The sequence below is a fragment of the Uranotaenia lowii genome, chromosome 3, assembly GCF_029784155.1.
Source record: "Uranotaenia lowii strain MFRU-FL chromosome 3, ASM2978415v1, whole genome shotgun sequence".
NCBI lineage: Eukaryota > Metazoa > Arthropoda > Insecta > Diptera > Culicidae > Uranotaenia > Uranotaenia lowii.
The window spans coordinates 153609112-153631304 of NC_073693.1; the positions used below are offsets into that span (position 1 = coordinate 153609112).

General features: G+C 34.8%; 1 protein-coding gene across 1 annotated transcript; it reads left to right on the forward strand.

The window, feature by feature from the left end:
- Window positions 1–609: 609 nt before the first annotated feature.
- Window positions 610–20132, forward strand: LOC129754845 (LIM homeobox transcription factor 1-beta). The gene is made up of 4 exons (XM_055751077.1): window positions 610–1181; window positions 7819–8023; window positions 18541–19238; window positions 19336–20132. The coding sequence occupies exons 1-4, from the start codon at window positions 1046–1048 to the stop codon at window positions 19617–19619; spliced, it is 1323 nt and encodes a 440-aa protein (XP_055607052.1). The 5' UTR covers window positions 610–1045; the 3' UTR covers window positions 19620–20132.
- Window positions 20133–22193: the final 2061 nt, after the last annotated feature.

Below are 22193 nucleotides of genomic sequence, written 5' to 3' on the forward strand. Positions count from 1 at the left end.
TTCAAATTTTTAAAAAGCTAAAAATCAACACCTATTAACAAACCATCAAGGCAAGTGGAAAACATTCTGTGCTCAGTCGGTGGTCGAATCGTTTTATCGATCGTCTCCGTCGTCAAAGTGTGGACCTACGCACGCATGTGACTCGCAAAAATCACAAGACTGAACATCAACGTCAACGACGGGCGACGACGACGGATGGTGTTGTAACATATTGGCTGCTTCCGTCCCTCGTGGGCTCTTTTGCTTCCAGTAGGTAGTGCTGTTAGTCGCCCTCTGCCAGCCAGCAGTTATTTATGAATGTATTGGTGGTGCCGAAACGACCCCTTTTCTCGTTCCATTGTCTACGATATTCCCTCCCCTTCCAGAGAAGAAAAAAAGAAACAGGCAAACTCCAATAACTCCGAACGGGAACGGGAACCGGTGCAGATGCTCAGCCGTGAGTCGAGTGTTTTCCTTGTTTTCCACCCTCCCCTCCAAGAGATATTTGTTCCTCACTCGCTAAATGTTGACATTTTTACAATTCCTCACATATATCCAGTCCCCTAGTTTTTATCTCTGGATTTTTACTTCCCATATCCGTCGGCGGGACTTGGGACAACTTGCATAGTTGGCATTCTGTCTGCCGGAGAGAATCACCACATGCGTTTTGCAATTCGTCGTGATCGGACGTGGAATTTGCGGGCGGTCAGTTCGTTGGAAGTTTATCCTTTTTTTTTACGTTCTTTCGTAACGTCGATCTTTCGCACTAGTTCGCTCGCTATTGAAGAAAATCCGACCGGAAACTTCGCGTTACGTTCGACCGTATGTGAAAACAACCCAAGTGCTCTATCATACCCACTACTAGCAATAGCATTCGAAAGTGAATGAAATTCACACTACACAACAATGTGCTGATGAAAGTTGATTCCAGTAGTGACACACTGAAGTGCACTCAAAAGTTTGTAGTTTTTGGAATCGTTTTGGGGCGGTTTTGGGAGGAGTGCTGTCGTCGGGTGACAATCCAAAACAAGGATCAATATTGGCAAACAGTGTGACGCACCATAAAATGTTGGAATTCTACAGCAACATCAGCAGCCTTGGTGGCAACAACAACAGCAACAACAATACCGGAATAACACAGGGACAAACCGGAACGGACACCGGTTTACGGGATAATCCGTTGGAAGGCAATGATCATACAGGTAATAGCCATCTCTGACAGTCATCTGAGACGCGTCACTTTGTTAAATAGTTCATTAGCACTGTGGTAGCTTGAGCCTTTTCGTAAGCTTAGCGAAAGGGTAGAATTATGTTGGATGATTTTCTAAATAAATTCAGGTGAAAGGTCTTTTAACCTTTGAAGAAGAAGAAGACCTTTGAAATAAAAAATCAACTATAAACAACCATTTTAATGCATATCTAAATATGTTAGATGTTCCATGATAAATGATCAATAACACCTTACCAATATAAATCAAATCGCAGCAAACAACTGTGCCTAATCCCGTCGGTGTGATTCAAATGATATTTTTAGAGTTGGTTCTTTGAAGTGAAAACAGTGTTTCAATCGTAGGAATATAAATTTGATTTAATCCTAAGTTGTCCTTGTTTATTCAATCTGTAAAGCCTAAATCGGCTTAGACGGTGTATGTCTAAAAAAAATAAGTACAGCCCCGTTTGTTTTTGGCGACATTCGCTTTTGGCAACATTCGGTTTAAGCAACGCCCGATTTTGACACATGTGCCAAAATCGAACGGTTGTTTTGGAACGACATTACCAAATAATGTTTAGCAGTTTAACCTCCCCATGGAGATTTTTACAAGCAAAATTTTCACCAGAGTATCCAGAGTACACCAGAGAAAATTACTTGATCTTAAATCGTATTTAAAAATAAGTGTTAACAAGCAAGCCAAAAATGGTGCTGGCCTCCTGAATTTAGTCTCAAATCACACTAGGCTTGAGACTGAAACATTTCATTTTACGACACTATATGACGTTGACGAATTGAAATGTATTTCTAAATGTAAATTTCGATTAGCAATTCAATCAACCTATTGTTTCAAAGCAATCGAAAGATTCTTTTTAATTCAACCACTGTAAAAGAAAAGTTCAAATATCGGTATTTCGATAGCAACTTACCATCTTCTTCAGTGAGCGATTTCGATTTTGATTCAATTGAAAACGCTCACTGAAGAAGATAGAAAGTTGCTTTCGAAATACCGGTATTTGAACTTTTATTTTACCGTGGTTGAATTAAAAAGAATTTTTCGATTGCTTTGATTCAGTAGAATTATTCAAACAAGTAGGCTCACAACACATATTAGAGAAGCCTATTGTGTTGAAACTCTACACTTGACTCATACATATGTATACAAAAACCCTACCTTGTCTTTAGAATGAGTTTTTTTGTATTAAGAACTGCAACTAAACAAAAACAGAGTTTAAAATTAACCATATTAACTTCATAATTAATTCATCAAATACTAATTTTAAACATCAACAAGTTGGACACTATATAACAGGCGTTTTTCTCTCACGATGGTCCACAGAATTAGCAAAACAAATCTAAAATCTAATATCATCTACTTTATTACAACAAATTTTGATTTAAAAAGTTTATGTCTGATATGAAAAATTTTTCAAGAAACCAATTTCAGCCTCACATAGTTTTTTGTCGCAATGCTTGCTTGTTTGTTTGTCGCAATGCTCAACATCACATTTAAAAAGGTTTTAAGAATTTATACAAGGGCAATCAAACCAAATTTAGATTTTTCCGAGGTGCAAACGTAAACCGTAATTTTGACTAATTTGGGTGCCCTGAATTTATTTAAATTATTTAAGAACGTTCTATAAAAACTTATTACAATGGTAAGAATTTTTTTAAAGCTTCACATTTTGTTTTAATTTTCAAATAAATTAACCGGATTTTATTGCACAGTTTTTTTTCTTCAATTTTTGAAGAAATTAACATTTTTCATGTTTGGGGATCGACTGAGTTTTGTGTATTTCCTGGGGAAATTCCGGCTTGCAGTCTACTCTAGAGCAAAAACGATTTTTTGTTTTATGTCGGTGCTGTGGTTAGCTTACTGTGTTAAGTTTTTCTCGGATAAAATCCGGTTATCCGGAGATTTTGGGATAAATTTTCCTCAGCATCGAAACTTTGGCAGCACACCTCACACTATAAACATAAAAAAATAGACATTTTTTTTAGATTTCAAATTTTTATCTTAGTATGTGTTTTGGAGAAAAATATTTAAGTTCAGAATTAGAAACATAATTTTGGAAAATGTATCGATGATTCCCATGACTATGAAAAACTAGTATTTTTCGATCCTCCCGAGCAAAATACCTTAGAATCCTATTCACGTTTGAGACTCCAGCAGCCCCTCCCCATGGTCAGATCTTCTGAAATTTGGCATGTAATCTTCGGGTAAGCTAAGAATTAACTTGGAACGGGTGAGATTTCCATGTTTATTTCTTTCCATACTGTGATATGTGTACTGCGTTGAATTATTAAAAAATTCAAATATAACTTTTATGGTAAAGAAGCCCTAACTTCTTCAATTTTCAACCGATTTTTATAAATAAGCACTTGAAATTTTCGTTTTAAATTTAAATTGAAGGCCAATAGAAAATATTTTAAATGTTATCATCGAGTCTAAAACTTTCGCTAAAACAAAATTTTCTCATAAAAAATCGATTTTTATATTTTTTTCTATCATAAAGCCACTAATATCAACAACACTCTTAATCATACGTAAAAATGAAGTTCAAATGATCGATAGCCATTTATTTACTTCTAAAATGCAAAAAAGAGATTTCAAATTAATGTTACGCAGTCCAAGATATTTGAATCTAAGTTCAAGTACTTTTTTTCATATTTGGAGCATAACTCAAAAACTGTTCTATTGATATTTCTTTGAATTTCATTTTAGGATTCAGAGCCAAATTTCACATTCAAAATATATGGGGGGCCAATTAAGTTCATGATTTTTTTTTAATTTTGTAAACTAGTGTAATTAATCAAATCGAAAAACATTAATAAAAAAAAAACATTCTACGGAACCTTGGCAACAACATCAAACGAAAAAATCAAAAGTAGATCGAAATTCCCTCCCACGTTCTCAATACGTTCCTTCAGTCCCTTGCAAATTCCCACGATGCTCGCTGGCACTTTTCTCGTAAATGTCGTTCTGGACTCTATAATTGCCATTTTTGGGTCATCTCCAGTACCACATCGTAAAGCTAAGAGTTTCTCCTAAGAGATGGATCACCTGAGATGTTCCTTTAGGTTTTGACCTGCGAGTTTGATAGGCGAGTATTCTTGACCCCTAAGCCCCAAAAGCGAGAAATTTTTGAGGAATTCGTCTAGCTCCAACCCAACTGAAGCTGTGAATCCATCTGGACCAAAGCGCTCCGTTGTGCATGTCAATACGTCGCAAAGGATCCAGTGCTCAGTGGTTGGAAAAGGTTGCCAGATTTTTTTCAGCACGTATCCCGGTAGGACAAACCGGGTAATTTTTTATATAAAAACCTGGCAAAATCCGGGCATTCGATTTCAAATTTACAACCATAAATCCGGCCAATATCCGTGCAAATTTAGTCAAACTCAGAAATCCCTCAACAAAAATCAAGAAAAAAAATTTAAAAAAGTTTTTTTCAACAAAATTCATTGATAGATTTTGCACCGCATTTTAGGCTTCCAAAAAACCTCTCATGATTATTTTTTCTAAAACTTGCTCAAAAAATTTCGTTTTGGAGGAGTTTGTTGTTTCTTTTTGTTTAATTTGCCAAATAAAGCGAATAATCCGGGCAAAACCCGGGCATTTTTCAATGAAATCCGGGCAACCGGACCGGGCCGGACTGTTCTTAAATTTAGTACTAAATATCCGGGCAAACCCGGATGAAACCGAGCAATCTGGCAACCTTAGGTTAGAAGCATTGGTCTAGAATAAGATTGTCAGAATTTTTTCAGTACGTACCGGGCCGGAGAAATCCGGGCTATTTTATCTAAAAACCTGGCATAATCCGGGCATTTGATTTTAAAATGTCGACCAAAAATCCGGGCAATAACCGTGCAAATTTGGTCAAAATCCAGGACTTACACAAATCAAGAAAAAAAACTTGAACATATTTTTCATTAACAGTTTTTTAATCGTATTTTAGAATTTCAAAAAACTTCTATGTTTATTTTTATAAGACTTGCTAAAAAAATTTCGTTTTGGACGCATAAATAAAAAGTTTTACTACACAATTTGTGTTTTTTGTTTGTTTGTGTTGGTTTATAAAGTGAATAAATCCGTACAAAATTCGGGCTTTTTTCAATGAAACCCTGCAACCCCGGGCTGGACTTTTCTCAAATTTTGTATTAAATATCCGGGCAAACCCGGATACAAAACATCCAGATGAAAAACATCCAAAGGGGACTTTCCAGGGTCACAAGTTCGGTATTTTCCATGAGAAATTCTGAAAGCGTTTTTAATTTTTTTTTTGCTGCTTGAGTAATTGGTGGTAGTGAAGTGGCTCAGTTGTCACAATGAGTATTTTCAAAATAACGGGACGTTTACTGTAATTTTCCTAACCAAACAATTTTCTTCAATTTTTATAAATTTCTACCATGTTTTTTGAGTCAATGAATCCTGCGCCTTCTAAACAAGTGAAAACTACGATGGACCTTCAAGTTTTACAGGACAAAATTGGAAAAGCGAGTTTTAATCAAGGTTGCCGAGAAAAAAATTCCGTGTTTTCTTGAAAAATTTATGACTTTCTGTGCTTTTACCCAGAAATTCTGTGATGGTTTTCTGTGACGCTATTTCCTTATGCATCATTGAAAATTCATGAAAAATTTTGTCTTTTTTACATTTTGCCTGAGCAAAATCAATTATCCTTACTTATCTTATGATATTTTCCTAATCTTAACTTAGAAATTCAAAATTCATATTAACATAAAACATAAAAATTTTGGAAACACGTTCAAAATTTGAAAAATTCTGTGAATATTCCCAAAACTCTGTTAAAAAAATTGCTAAAAATTCTGAGAAATTACACATATTCCTGTGACTTTGGCAACCTTAATGGACCGACAGGTCAATCTAAATTGTGAAAAGTTTATGTGAACAAATTTGCATCAAATAGTGAATTTAAAAATTAAAAAAATATTTTTAAATTTTTTTTCCTTGTACATATAATTTCCAACAACTGTTTTTTTCTAGTTAAAAAAAAATCCTGAAGTGAAGGGTTAATAAAAGAGTCATCAAAATCAAAGACTTTTTTGATTAAATGATTTTTTTTATATTAGATTTTGCCGGCTAAATCAAAGGTTTTTTTTTAACACAATACACACCAACTTTAGCAGTGAACATTTGTCACGAATATCAATGATTTGTAAACAATGTGTTTCTATACCTGCATATGTGTATCGAGGATTTTTTTTCATAGATAAATTTGGAACCACCGTTCGTTTTTTTTTTGGTGCTGGAAAATCTATCTGGATGGGATCGATTCAACCAACCAACCTGTGCATGTTTTCCTGCAACGCCGCAAAAACACAATCATAATACAAACAGAATTCGGATGGCTCACTCCCGTAATGTGGTGTTGTTATTGATATCCGATAGGTAGAGATATCTGATGCGTGCTGAGCCAGCCATAAATCATTGTTAAATCCACGGAAACCACCACCCCCCTCACCACCCATTTCTAACAGTTTGCTTATCAAGACTTATCATCTGCTTTGATTCTCATACGTGTTGGCTTACCTGTTGTGTTGATCCTATTGTTCAAGGTAGTGAGAAAAGAGTGCATATCATGTAAACATTCAGATAATATTTTAGGAAATATTTTTTAGGCTATTTTGGTAAAATGTTATATTCTCTGAGAAAGAATATTTAAGAATTGAAAGATTGTCTTGTTCCTTAAAACCTTCTAGAACTGTTTTTATTTGCATTCCCCTGGTTTTCACCGCGAAAATTTCACCATGGCGAGGGGAATCGGAATAAAAACAGTTCTATCAGGTTTTAGGGAAGGAGTCCTAATGGAATTTCATCTTTCAACAATTCCCCATCGATTCCACTATGTCACAAAACCTAGTTTCGTAGCGTTGTTGAGTTATTGACGAAATAAGATTTTTCACGTTCATTTTCACGTGAAGTGTAAATGGGCCTTAAGTAGGCGAGGAGTGCGAAATTTTCGCTAAGTTTAGCCATCACAAATGTTTTTTTTGTCAAAGCATGGTGAGTTTACAAAAATACAAAGTTTGCAAAGTTTATGTTTTCTTACAAAAATATCATTAAAATCAAGTTTTAATGCATTTTTTTCTTTTTGAAAAGAAGTAAATCAGATCCCTGCACCTTCGTAAACCTTCCATTTGGTTTTCTAAATGATTGGTAGCGCTGTAAACGCTCAACTGGTGCGCGTTTTATCCATTCTTCCTCTTCTTGTTTATTCTCGACAACATCAAAGATCATGATGACAATTAAGAAAAAGGAGTCATATTTGGTGAACCAAGAGCCATTCATATTGGTCAATAAAAATCAGGGTGTAAAAAGGCCAATGAAAAATAAACACTTCATGAAAATGGAACCTTCAACACCAGGTATAGTTTGTCTGATAATAGTACGAAATTACTCTTAAAATATTTTATGTATGCGGCTACGGCTTTGCCACAACAACTAGTTAAAAAGTGTAATCGAACTTATTAAATACCTTGTCATCTACAGCCATTAAATTTAAGCTTCTGGAATAATTTTCTTTCTTACCCTACCTGCAGCTTAAATTACTCCCTGTTATTTCGAACCAATCTCTCTAATACCTATACCTTATAATTTTCAATCCTTTCAGACATTGTTGGTACGATAAAATGCGAAAAAGCTCAGGAAATCTGCGAAGGATGCGGCCACAAAATCAAAGACCGCTACTTTATGAAACTCTCCCCGGACCAGTACTGGCACGAGCAATGTCTCCTGTGCTGCATCTGCCACATCCAGCTCAACCAGTCCTGTTACTCAAAAAACACCAAGCTGTACTGCAAGGACGATTACTACCGGTAAGCCATTTAGGAACATAATCTTTAATGAAAATGTAATATATCTGATGTATTGTGCACCACGGCAACGACGACCAACACTTGGAACTGATATTTCCTGCTTTCCTCAAATCGCAAGAACCGAGAAAAACTTTTCCTCTTAAGCCAATCGCTTTAAACCAGCTCGTTGATTTTTCCACAACTTTCAACTTCTTGCTTTTCTTAATACCGGCAAAGAAATTATACACGGTGGAAACATCTTCTTACCACCACAACGCGTAACAAAAACATGACAAACAAAAGTTTTACAACATGGATCATGATTATCAGCAGCATTGTCTGCCATCAACCAGAGCGGCCATTTTTTAACCGGCTGTTCTTCTCAAGGTTCGTTTCCTACCACAATCCCCGCCATGAATAAGAAGCGGATTCTGGGGGAAGGAAATTGGAGCCCTAGCTAGCAGACAAGAAGGAAGTGTAAATCCTAAGAAGTGAGAAAGATAACCACATCACGCCTTCCGCAATGATGGTGGTATGCCGGCGAACTTGCGCAGAAAAAAAATCGAGCTAATGGACTGGGTGGGTAGCAAAGCAGAGTTGTAGGGTGAACAAATTTATTTAAGATTTATCATCGTTAACTTATTAAAATTCAAGAACTATGTATATATAAGATTTTCATTGACTATCTTTTTCTATATTGCTGTTAATATCACAGTTAATAAGTCTAATAAAAGTGGATTCTTAAAGTTAGTTTACAACCATATAGTCCATAACATAAAGGAAGAAATTTGAATTATTTTGACAAAATCATTCTTTTTACCTAGCAATTATTGGATAAATATGTGTTGTCTCTTAAATATGAGTTTTATCGTACTAAGCAACAACAAAAATTGGAAGAATTTGTCTTTTCAACTCTATGGATCAATTAAATCTACAGCTTACATTAAAAAAAACCCATTCAAAACAAAACTAGCGTTAAAAGGAATATGAAATACGAAAATTGAGGATTGTGAAGTAGGGAAAACTGTAAAGCATCTTCTATTGGACTGAAGCCGCCGACCATGGTGCGTTCAAGTCTTCTGAGCCATAGGTTATGAGATCGAATCTCGGTCACGGCATACATAGTACTCTTTCGGTGGGCAGGTGGTTTTAGCGTTTAATAGATGCTAGCCATCATATCCTAGAAAGACGTACCTACGCTTAGGTTAAGTACCGTCAACTGGGGCAACATGCAACAATTTTCAATTTCATTGGCTTCTAAAAACTTTATGTTCACAGTTAATCATACCTTTTATGCATCAAAAGTTTCAAGGTTGATGGGACATCAAATTGGCGTAGTCAGAAAATTTTTTGGTTTCTTCAGTTATTTTTAATTTTCTAAAAACATGCGATTTTCATCCTCCTCAGAAAATGGGGTAACTTGCAACATTCTATGTTTTTGATAAGAAATCAAATGAAAACGTATGAAAATGTATAGTTTTTGATAAATTTTCGATGAATTCAAGATCATTACGCATGAACACACCATTTGCAGTGATTTTTTGTTTTGTGAAAAGTTATTTTCACATTTTTTATGAAAATTAGGTGCTGCATACATTTAGGGGTAAAACAATAGTACTAAAAATTGAAAAAGCCGAAATCATTAAAAAAAAATGTTTGGATGATAGAAATTTCAGTGTTGACAAACGCGTGATGCAAAACAATCATATTGCAGCATTTGGATATGAGATTTACAAGGTGTTTCTTTGATTTGCATTTTGTTGCATTTTACCCCACACTGGTAACTGAATTATAAAAATATTTATTTAAAAAAATTGAGTGATTTTTCGAAAACTATTTTTACATCAAAAGTGTTGGTATAGGATGAGGAAACCAGTATAAAGTTTGTAGGTGATATTATCAAGCCAATCCTTCATACTGGGTATAGTTTTTTACAGCATCGAAAAATGTTAAAAATTGTACATTTATTGTTCGATTTTTTTAAATTTTATATGAAAATCAAAAACTTCGAAAAACTATCTCAAGATGCTAGAAATTATGTCATTATCATGTTGTAATTATTAAAAGATATCTTTATCTCATTACATTAAATTAAAAATTGAATCAGTGTGGTGTTATCTAAATGTTGCATCCAACCCCGCTGTTGCACACGGAAAATAAAAAAAAGGTAAAATTTACCTTTTTGCGAGGTGAATTTTTTCCACCCCTCTTTCGAGGTAAATTTTACCTTTTTTTCATTCACCTAGCAAAAAGGTAAATTTTACCTTTTTCGCATTCACCTAGCAAAATAGTAAATAATACGGTTTTCCCATTTACTGATTTAAAAAGTAAATGCTGGTTGGTTTGATTGTTTTCTTCAATAAGAATTAAAAAAATACAAAATTCTTTCAAAAATGATATTTATTGGAGATAAATAGGGACTGGTAATTCGGCTTCGCGTTCTTCTGAGCCGCTATGGCCGCTGAATCCACCTGCGTTGCGTACATTCATGGCTTCCTCCGTTCGACTAATCCGGTCAGCTTCGGATTTTCCGGCTGGAGGATGACGTGGAATATACACCTCAAAGCTCTATGGGCCGATCTGAAACAAAATCAATAGTATTATGACGAGAACCAGCACAACTAAATGATATTTAAGAATAACACTTACCATTCTATTCCGATTTTCACATATTAGGCACAAAGCAAAACTTGTGCCTAGAATGACAAAACAGCTTAACCTCAATAATCGGGTTCGGCGAATAGTTACTTTTTTTTTAGAAGAATTGTACCGTTTTGTTTAGCTCAATCCAGGTCAATTACACCTCGCTACGAGGTAAGTTTTACCTTATTTGGATTTACCTTTTTTTCTAGGTGAATTATACTTTTTTATCGAGCTCAATTCAGGTAAACTTCACCTCGCTACGAGGTAAGATTTACCTTTTTTGGATTCACCTTTTTTCTCGGTGAATTGTACCTTTTTTCCAACCTCGATTCAGGTAAATTTTACCTCACTGTGAGTTTCACCTCGAAGAGGTAGAAGTTACCTTTTTGGCTTTCACGATCGTTCACCTTTGCTAACTCGGTAAATTTTACCTTTTTATTATTTTCCGTGCATGATGCCCCGTTTGACGGTAATTAGATCTCTTCAAAGAAACGTGAAGTTTCTCTGAGATCCTATACGTGTGTGTTCGTTTTTTAAGATTATATGTTAATCAGATACATACAAAAAAGCGAAATTCCAAAACACGCTTGGAGATATGTTGCCATACATTGAAGAAGCAAAGGAAAAGGTAATCCGTTTCCTAAAATCTTATAAGAAAAAATAAAAATGTCGAAAACGTAAAGAATTTATCAGGCTGTTGACGGTGGGCGTTACAAAAAACCGATTTTGCTAGCGAAACGCTTCAAACTAAAAATTTATTATAAGTATTATTGAAACGACTTAAAGTTATGCAACTTACATTAATAGTTTTCAGGTATGCTTAACGCGTCAACGTGTTTGCTGATTATGCCGGGAAACAGTTAGGAAACCTGACTTTCTAATAAATTTCGGTTAATACCATTTAACAATATTTTAACTTGAAATCTAACCTGCTATGTAGCGGAACCGATTATAAATAACGGAACAGATGGAATAATAAGCACGGCAAGCTAAATTTTCGGTAACAACTATAGAAGATAGAAATTAGTTCACATTAGTTCACAATTTTTCATTAATTTGTGTGATTCACATTTGTTAACCTCGAAGTAGCCACGTCGGAGAAGTGTGATAAAGTAACCAAGGAAACGACGGCGATGTCAATAGGATGCCGGTCGTCGTTGCGTCTGTCAAATAGCATTTGCGTCCGCCCCAAATAGTTTCAAGATTCGTCACGATTGTTTGGCGGCGTCTTGAGGTACTCTCAAGCAGAGCACCCACTTCTCAACAAGGCAGTTGTCAGATTTTTTGTAACTTGTTTTGCTTATTGTTTATTGCTTATTGCTTATTGTTTATTGTTTATAAAAAAGACCATCTGACGTAAGTGTCTTAATGGTTTACTTAAATCTAGGTCTATCTAAACTTACATTTTGAGATTTCTAGCTGTTTCTTAACTGGTCACTTATGTTAAAAGATTCGATCAAGCGTTTAAATGTTGCAGTTGAGACATTAAAGTCAAAGAGAGCATAGTGGCGTAAGAAGCAAATTTTTGCGGAACGTAAGGGGTCGTTGCTGCCATAGCGTGTATTTCTCGATTCCAGTGAAAGCCAGTCACGGTTTCGCAGAGCTCTTTCTGGGGCATAAATGTTACAGCGGGAGAGTATCCAAGAACAGTCGATTTCGTTTCTGAGAATTTTCGCTACAAATAGTGATTGACCGATGGAATGGCGATCCGACAGCGTGTGAAGGCCAAGCAAAGCGCAACGTTGTGCATAAGGTGGCAGGTTTCGAGGATTATCCCACGGTAGATCACGCAGAGCATAACGAACGAATTTCCGTTGAATCGCTTCAAAACGCGCTACCCATGTAGCTTCAAATGGCCACCACACAAGATTTGCAGATTCTAGTATTGAACGGACCAGGTAGCAATACAGAGCTCGTAGGCAAATAGGATCTGTAAATTCTTTACTCAGACGTATGACAAATCCCAGCATTCGGTTAGCCTTTTCAAGTGTAGCACAGTAGTGACGCTTAAATGTCATATGACTATCCAAAACAACGCCAAGGTCCTTTATTTGATCAACACGATGTAGGAATTCGCCCTGGATATTGTAGTCGTACAAAAATGGAAGTTTCTTGCGTCCAAATGTTATGATACAGCACTTAGAGACGCTTAAGGCCAGTAAGTTAACAGCACACCAATTTACAACCGTATCGAGGAATCGCTGTAATATCTGACAATCTGCCAAGCTGTTAATGACCAAAAAAATTTCAAATCGTCCGCGTACATGAGTACTCCGCATCCAACAAGCAGCATGTTAATATCATTACAGAACAGGGTGAACAATAAAGGGCCCAAATTACTTCCTTGTGGTACCCCTGAAGTCGGAATGAAATCGGGAGATTCAGAAGATCCGATTTTTACAGCGAGACGACGATTAGTTAAGTAGATTCTTATCCAGGCGCATAATCTCTCAGATAATCCCAGGCGTTTTAATTTTGAAAGTAAAATCAAGTGATTCACTGAATCAAATGCCGCAGTGATGTCCGTATAAATTGCGTCGACTTGTTTGCCACAATCCATATTGGATATGCAGAATGATGTAAATACTGCCAGGTTTGATGTAACCGAGCGTTTCGGGAAAAAACCGTGTTGATTGTCCGAAATCCAGTTCCGGCAAGCTGAAAACATTACATCGTTGACAATTCTCTCTAAGACCTTCGAGCAGGCAGCTAGCGATGTGACACCTCGATAATTGCGCACCTCTTGCTTATCACCTTTTTTAAAGATTGGGCTCATGAAGGATCTTTTCCAGGAGGCAGGAAACTGCTGTTGTTGTAAGGACTTATTGAAAATACAAGTAAGGGGCTTTACAAGTAAAGTGCAACACTTTATTAACACACACGCAGGAATTCCATCCTGTCCAGCTGATGTAGAATATTTCAAATTTTTTATAGCATCGAAAACCATTTCCTCGGTAACAACAAACACGTCGAGATTTAAAACATCGGTGGGCAATCGTGTGACAGCTGCGCTTATTTGATCTCCAGTTGGCGATTGATTTGAAAATACACTGGAGAAATGCTTTGCAAAAAGAACACATTTGTCAGCAGGTAATTTAGCAACTCTGTCATCTAAGCGTACCTCCGCAGGTAGACCGGATTCCTTCCGTTTGTTGTTCACGAAATTCCAAAACTTTTTCGGGTTCCGACGAAGCTGACTTTGAGTACGATTTACATAACGGCGATATTTAAGAATCGTTTAATAGAAAGACTTGAAAGAACACCAAGTATTTAAAACTTTGGAAATAAATTGTAATATCTAATACCGTATCTAACGGTGTATAAGGCGCAGTGCTTTGCCAAAAAATTTCGCCCAAAAATGAGATGCCCCTATACTACGATGCACAATTCAAAACACATTGCATACTTTTTCCAAAAATTTTTGCTTGAAAATGCAAGAGCGCCCTGTAGGGCTAGGTAGGGTAATTATATGAAAAAATCCCTTTTTTCTACTATCAGCTTAAGCAAGAAGCTTTTTTTATGTTCACACTTTGGAAAGAAATAAAAACAATGACTGGTTCCTTTCTTCATTTAATTTTTTTTTGCTTTTTTAATGTTGCAGCTTGTGGGCGTAAAACCCTTGTCATAATTACCCCTTTAGACTGGTCCATAACAATAAAAATTCTTATTTTCGACCCTCCATATTGGTGCCATTAGGTGAAAAAATCACTTTCTGAAAGTTTCAGCTCAATTGGTTGAAGAACGAGCTGGCGCAATCGACTTCAAATTTGTAAGGGTAAGCGGGAAAAGTTGTAATTTTAAATGTAGAATAAATAAAATCTCTCTTTCTTGTGAATCGTCCCCCATTTAAGACGCATTTATTCCCTCCGAAAATAATCTGCTCAAACATGACAAATGAAAAACTTGAATTGTGTTATTTGAATCCAAAATTCTGTAACTGTTTTCTGCGCTATTTCTATGAAGTTCATTGGAAAATCATCTAAAAAATCAACAAATTGGAACTTACTTAGTTTTAAAAGAAAAAAATATCAATTTAAATTACCTTATATTTATTTTTTCCTGATTTAGAGTCAAAAATAAAAAGTCGAAAGTGACATAAAAAAAATAACTTTGGAAATCTGTATAAAATTTTTAAAATCTGTGAATTTTGTGAAAATTTGAAAAATTCTGTGATCTGTGACACAGATTATGTAATGAAATTTAGCTCAAAATTCTGTAATAAAACAGATTTTTCTGTGATTTCGACAACCTTGCAAACAAGGGCAAAGAAGTGTTTATTTAAGAAAAAGGTCTCTAAATACATTTCATTGCGTACCTATCTCTAAACTCTGTACTGTATTGTAAAAATCTTGTCAAGAATTTAATTTCATCATTTTGAATAACTCAACAAAAATTATTTGGTGAAATTCCGCTCAGAGAATTGAATGATACAGCTATTTGATTTTGAAGGACTTTTCTCGATCTAGGGGTTTTAAGTGTTACGCAAACTACAGTTGGTAGGCCAGCTTTAACGAATTGAAACCTTGAAACTTTACTTTATTCCAAACAAATCATATTAGAAATTTTATTTTGATGTTGAAACACTCGTTTTTGAAACTGAGACTGAACGTCAGATACGTATTTTTTCCGCTGAATGACATGAATGTTTCAATTCGATTGAGAGAATCGTGCTAGGTGTCAAATTAATGAAGATTTCATATGCCCACACGGAGAAAAAAGACCACAGTTGTTCTAATAATTTAAGCTGGTTATACCAATCATCTAAACGTAGTGATTTTTTCGCATCCATCTATTAATATAATACACTCAACTACAAACTGATGACTACTTCACGCAATCAACTATGAATATGATCGATTCAACTGTTATGATATTATTGATTCAACTGTAAATATGATAAATTTAATTACAATTGTATAATTTATTTTAGGCATTAAACTATAAATAAAATAGATTCAACTATACATTCCTGGTTGACGTCTCCCATTTAACTATAAATACGATAGATTCAATTGTAATGGTATAATTGATTCAACAGTAAATATTATAGATTTAACTTCAATTGTATAATTGATTTTATTTATTCAACTATAAATATAATAGATTCAACTAACATTTAACTTTTAATATGATATATTCAACTGTAGTGGTATAATTTATTCAACTACAAATGTATGATTGATTCTAGGTATTGAACTATAACTATAGTAAATTAAACTATATTTTTATATTAATTGTGTGATACTTGAGTACTATAGTGTTCATCCTGATCATCAGCAAAAATTAAAAATCATAAGTGTGAGACCAGTACGTGTTTCCTGCAGCGGTAGTAGTGCAAATACAAAAACCGGACTAAAAGATTCAAAACCATATTTATTTTTGGCAATACATTTGAAATTATTCACAATAAAATTAATTATTCTTAAATAGAAATTTGCATACATATTCATTCAGAGCAGTACAAATTTCAATGTTTCAGGAACACCATAAAATGAATACAAAACGACAATAAAAAATCAATTTTCGTACAAACCAGAATTAAAACTTAAAGTAGATAATTGAGTGCACAAAAAATTGATATAAATTATACAAGTTTCATCAGGAATAAAAAAAAAAGAAATAAAACCAAAATTTACTTATTCTCGCTCTGGTTCAAATATCATATTTAAAATTGATCAATTTTGAGTAAAATCATACTTTGATAACTGGTCATTTCACCAACCTGCCAATAAAATAAATACAGATTTTGAATCTATTTACTTTTCTGCAGCTAATCAAGACTTCAGATCTTATCAAGATACATATTTTAGTTTTCGAAATACAACGCTTTGAAAAAATGAAATTCTACAATTTTGAATTTTTTTAATAGATATTTAGAATAACAACTATTTCTGACATCATAAAAGAAAGTTTTTTTTTTTGAGTATTTGATAACTCATTTAACAACTTTGCTGAAGACACAAAACGATTTGAACTATGCTTTGAAAAACTTCAAAGATTCCATTCAGATAAAATATTAAAAATCGTTGAAATTTTCGTTTGCAGAAATTCGAAAAATTGACAAAACAAAGCTTCAATACTTCACTTTTATCTCAGATGTCCCTGGCTTGTGATATAGCTCAGTTGGCAAGTCTGTTGTCTCCTGAGCCGATGTCCGCGAGTTCGAGCCCAAGAGTAAACATCGAACACAGTTGTACCGGATAGTTTCTCAATAACGATCCGCCAACTGTAACGTTGATAAAGTCGCGAATGCCATGAAGATGGTAAAACGACTATAATCGAAACAAAAAAAAAAAAAAAATCTCAGATGTCGCGGTATTCGGGAAACTTGATCTTAAATTAAAGCCTGTATTTAAAAATCGTCGTAATGTTCACAAATTTATATTATAAACTAGCTGACCCGGTGTGCTTTGCTGCACCTTTTAAAAACCAATAAATTGTGTGAACATAGTTTCATTATAAATAAATTTTCGATATATTAACAATGAGAGCTTTTACATCACATGTTTTTCAATGATTGTTTTGAAATCTGATATTAAGTATTCGATTTTATTTGCTTTTCTCCCCAGCAATGTGAGGAGGGTCCACGAACTGCCATTACAACAGTTTTCGTAATCAAATAACATCACATTTAACATATGGCTCTATTTGCTTGATAAGTTTTCAAGCTTTACATACTTTCCTTTTTTCCATTTCTCCTCTGAAAAAAGGAGGGGTCATGAATTAAAAAAAAAATCCCTCATGTTTTTAAAACTATGCGATAAAAGCTCCCCCATTCCTGGCTCTGTACTATATGGAATTTTTCTTTTAAAAAAGTAGAAACATTTTTTGTACACGAATACTTTTCTTTCTAATTTGGTTCCATTTGTTGGATAAGTTTTCAAGTAATACAAAAAATTGCGTGAAACTATTTTCCCATCTCTTAACTCCCACTGGACGATGCAAAGGGTTTTTTAATAACCATAGAATAATTGCTCGTATTCTTATACTTTCCCCTGCAAAATTTGGTTAAATTTATTTGATGAGCTCTGGAATTTGTCAAAACAAACGTACGGCACCTCTCTTCTCTTTCCATCCCGTGAGGGGAACCAAATCATCAAGAATTTTTCATCTTGAATTTTAATACTCTTCCCAATCTGTTACCATTTGCTAGATTAGCAATAGAGTTATTAGATGGTTTAGAACCATCGTTAACCATCGTTAACGTAAGGTTTAGCCTAAACCTTACGTTAACGTACTCAAAATCCAGTGCAAAGCTGAGCTTAGGTGTAGGAATTGTCTTAGAAAATCCAAATTGATAAAAAGTTCGAAAAACAGCTACCTTTGAAATTACGTCTACTTTTCAATTCACTTTTTCAAAATTTTCTACTGTAACAGGAACAGCTTTGGCAGTTGATTGATTGAAAAGTACGGGTTTTACACAACTTTTTTACATTTTTGTGGTCATGATCTTAGAAAAATTTTAAAAAAATTTTCCATATGTGCAACATATAGTTTCTAACTTCAGCTTTCTCAGGCACTAAGTGAAATTTTTTTCGAGCACCTAATAACTGATTTACAACCTTTGTCCTGAAGCATGTTTTTTCATAAAATTTTTCTTGTACTGTAAATAACTTTAAAGTTATTGATTGTAGCTGAAAATTGTCTGAAAAACATATTTGAGTCGAATTATAAGCTTTTCAAAACTATAAATTTGGTAGAAATCGGTTGAGAAACAAGGGAGTTTTAGCGAAAACGGTGTTTACTGTCATTTGACCGCTCGCGGTATGAATAGGTATATACAAAGTGTCGGTATGTTTAGTGTTAAAAATGCATTAATACCGACATTTTTATTTCCTTAAATATATTTATCTACAACAAACTTTAACCATTTGTGTTTCTCTTATTCCTCACAGAATATACGGTCTTTCTACGCTCAGCCAACAGCAGCCAAATGTGTCCCGCGATTGTTATGGCTGCGGTGAACGGATAAACCCAAACGAGATGGTGATGCGGGCAAAAAACTTAGTCTACCATCTAAGTTGCTTCCTGTGCTACACCTGCAATAGACCGCTACAGAAGGGTGAACCTTTTTCGCTGCGGGCCGGAAAACTCATTTGCCAACACGATCTGGAAAAAGATTTGTACAGTAATCTGCATTCGATGCATCCGCACCTTCCAGCTCACGGCATGTACGGTGAAGACGACTACCTTCTGGATGACGGAATTCGATCCCGGGACGGCCGTCGAGGACCCAAACGACCCCGTACCATCCTCACCTCAGCCCAGCGGCGTCAATTCAAAGCTTCGTTTGATGTTTCACCCAAACCATGCCGAAAGGTACGGGAAGCACTAGCCAAAGATACCGGTCTTTCGGTTCGTGTCGTACAGGTCTGGTTTCAAAATCAGCGAGCAAAGATGAAGAAAATATCCAGAAAGAGCAAATCCGGTCTGAACAGCGGTAGTGGTGACACCGATAAGAATCATTCCGACAAGGAAGACAAGTCGGTCAAACTGGAATCACCCAGCAGCGATCATAGTCATTATCTTGGAGTCGATGGGTCGTACGGTGGTTCGAATCAGCCGCTAAATCCCAACATACCCTACTCGCCAGGTAAGAAAATGTTGAAAAAATTCATTCATGATTTTATATCCGCCCAAAACCGTACCGTACACAACAGTTTATTCTAAATTACAATATCTCGTTACAGATTTCCCGGAAAACTCCGACGCAAGCATGTGTAGCAGTGACATTTCGCTGGACGAAAGCTTCGACAATATTGACGAAGGCACATCGGATACCATGTCCCTGCAGAACCTAGATCTGCAATCCAATTTGAACGGCGCCAACGCCAACAGCAATAACGGTCCCAACACAGTCAATCACAACAACAACAGCATCGGTTGCCTCATGACCGGCACCAGCATAACCCACATTGATAAACTCTACCTAATGCAAAATTCGTACTTCAATTCTACACTCAACGAACAATAGAAAAAAAAACTCCTTCGAGTTTCACAACAACCAAAAACAGAGAGCTCCAAAAATGCCTAACATTGAATTAAGCTCAGCGGAAAAGCAAATGCGCACCATCAAACGCATGGTCCCACTATTATTTACGAGAAGTACTTTATGTGTTGGGTCGTAATTTATTGTCGAACTACATTTCTAGTCAAATAATTTAGGTTTCCAGTCATTGGATGTGGGTACAACTGTGTTGTCCTCGTTGTCCCGTTTTACAACAAACCAAAGCTATAATATTAGAATCCAAACAAAAAAAAACAGGCTGTAATAATCTGTATATTTGTGTAATTATGTTACCAGCGAGCGCAATGTATATGATAAGTTTTTTTTTCTATTTTTTTCCTTGTCGCCCTGATTAACAGTTGTTGATATTTGCTAAATTGGATTAGATGCATTGTTTGCTGTAAGGAATATAGAAATCAGAAACGGTCGTTCAAAGCAGCGATCCGAAAGATCCAACATCACTTCATAAGCAATGTAAAGTTTTAGACAAAATAAATAAAAAAAAAACTAAATATTTGAATGTAATGTTTGTTTCCAATATCACAATCCCAATTATACTTCCAATTACAACCTCATTCAAGTTAGTTATGGACTAAAAACTTGTTCTTCATTGGTAAGCTCAACCTATAATATAATAACTATAACTATAATATTATATAAACTTGAGTATTTTCTACATGGTGAATAGACTGAAATAGTTTAAATAATTCTTAGATTTTTTATGCTGGTAGTGTAATAAGCTGTGAGACTTTAAATCAGACGCGGTCCTATGGGGGGGAGGGTGTGATCGGGGTGAATTTCTAGAAAATCTTAGAACTTTTCCTAGTAGGAGTACTTATGAATTTTAAAAATTTTCCATTCCGAGGGGGTGTCTGTTAAATAAAAGAATATATTATTCATTTAAAGGCTTAACATTAAAAAAAAAAAGGCGGCCCGCCAAACTAAAACAGCTGTAACCTGCAATTCCCTGGACCGATTATCACCGAATAGTTTTTGTTGAGGTACCTACAGTGCACACTGGTATGCACACTGGTATGGTGCGAAAATTTGCGAAATTCGATAAACTTTTCTTTGAAAATCGTTCATAAATTACTACTTTCTACAGTGCTTCAGCAATTTCAAAACACATCATAATGCACTGAACGATTGTAGAACTTAACATTTTTCAACTTTGTTTCGAAGTCTGAAAATTGTTTTGTCTTACCTACAACGTTTCAGATTTAAAAAACTGTTTTTTCCAGGTTTTTTTTCTTAATTTCATTGCAACTCCTTATTATGAAATTGTAGAATTTTGACTTGTTGAGCAAAGTTATTTATTTTGTTAAGATAAACAACTTTGTAGAAGAAACCAAAGCCCATAAATGCTTAACAAAAAAGTTACCATTTTATCTTGCTATTGGTGGACCCCTCGACTCTATATTTTATTTCAAAGTATGCGCCTTGTAAAATTATGCAATATTGTCGAAAACATCAAAAGTCTATTTTTTCATCCCTGGGCGCTATTAATTTAGTTCCGCTAGATTGATGTTCTGTCTGATTTGTTGACCATATACATTAGACCGCTGCAAGCTTTGTATGAAAATTTCAAATTCTTAAATATTTACACCTCCCATAACTTTGTTTGATGGTTTTTGCTGCCAGAAATAGCAATAAAAATGTTGGAAGCGATCCATCCAGTAGTGAATTAGCGCAACGAGTTTTAATTTTGTATGGATATTTGTATGGGAAATCAAAATTTTTCATTCAAAAATCGCCAGAGCTATACTGAAAGTTCCAAAAAATATAACTTCGAATGAAAAATATTCCTTGATTCTTACAGTACAATTCATGTGAACAAACCACAAACCTAACTTTTACCCCAGGTAAGATATTTGATGTTATGAAATTTTTTTGTATTCAAAGTTTTTTTTTTTAATTTTAGCGTTTTTGACTGCTTATTTGAAAGCTGTGAAACCGTAGAATGAGAATAAAAAATCTCAAAAAACTGCTTTGCAGAGCCAGCGAATTTATTGATTTGTATAACATTTGAAAAAACATTTCATGAAATTATTAAAAGCTCTAGCAAGCAAAGTCTGCTATATTTAAATACTTTTTAATGGATTCAGATTTTTTATTTTGAAATGTTTATAACTTTTTTCATGAAATTCTTAGCTGCTTGTCATGTTAGCAAAAAATGAAGCTTAAGAATAGTCAAAACCAAAAATTAAAGACCGATTTCATTTCAAGCTTATTTGAATTTTCTGGATAATTTAACGTGCAAAAATTTCTCTTTCCATACAAAATTGAAACGCGTTGCGCTAACTCAGGAATCAACCAAATCATCTCAAATTTTACACTGATGCTTGGTGAATTACATCATTCGCTGCAAAAACTATTCCTTTCTAAAGATCAGTATTAGAAATGTTTATGAATTAAACCTTAAAAATAATCCAATTCATTTTGTATAGAAAATCCCAAAAACGACGTCAAAAAATTGTCCGTACACTGAGGCCTTTGTCAAATATTAGTCAAGTAAACAGTTAAATGTCAGTCTGTGAAACG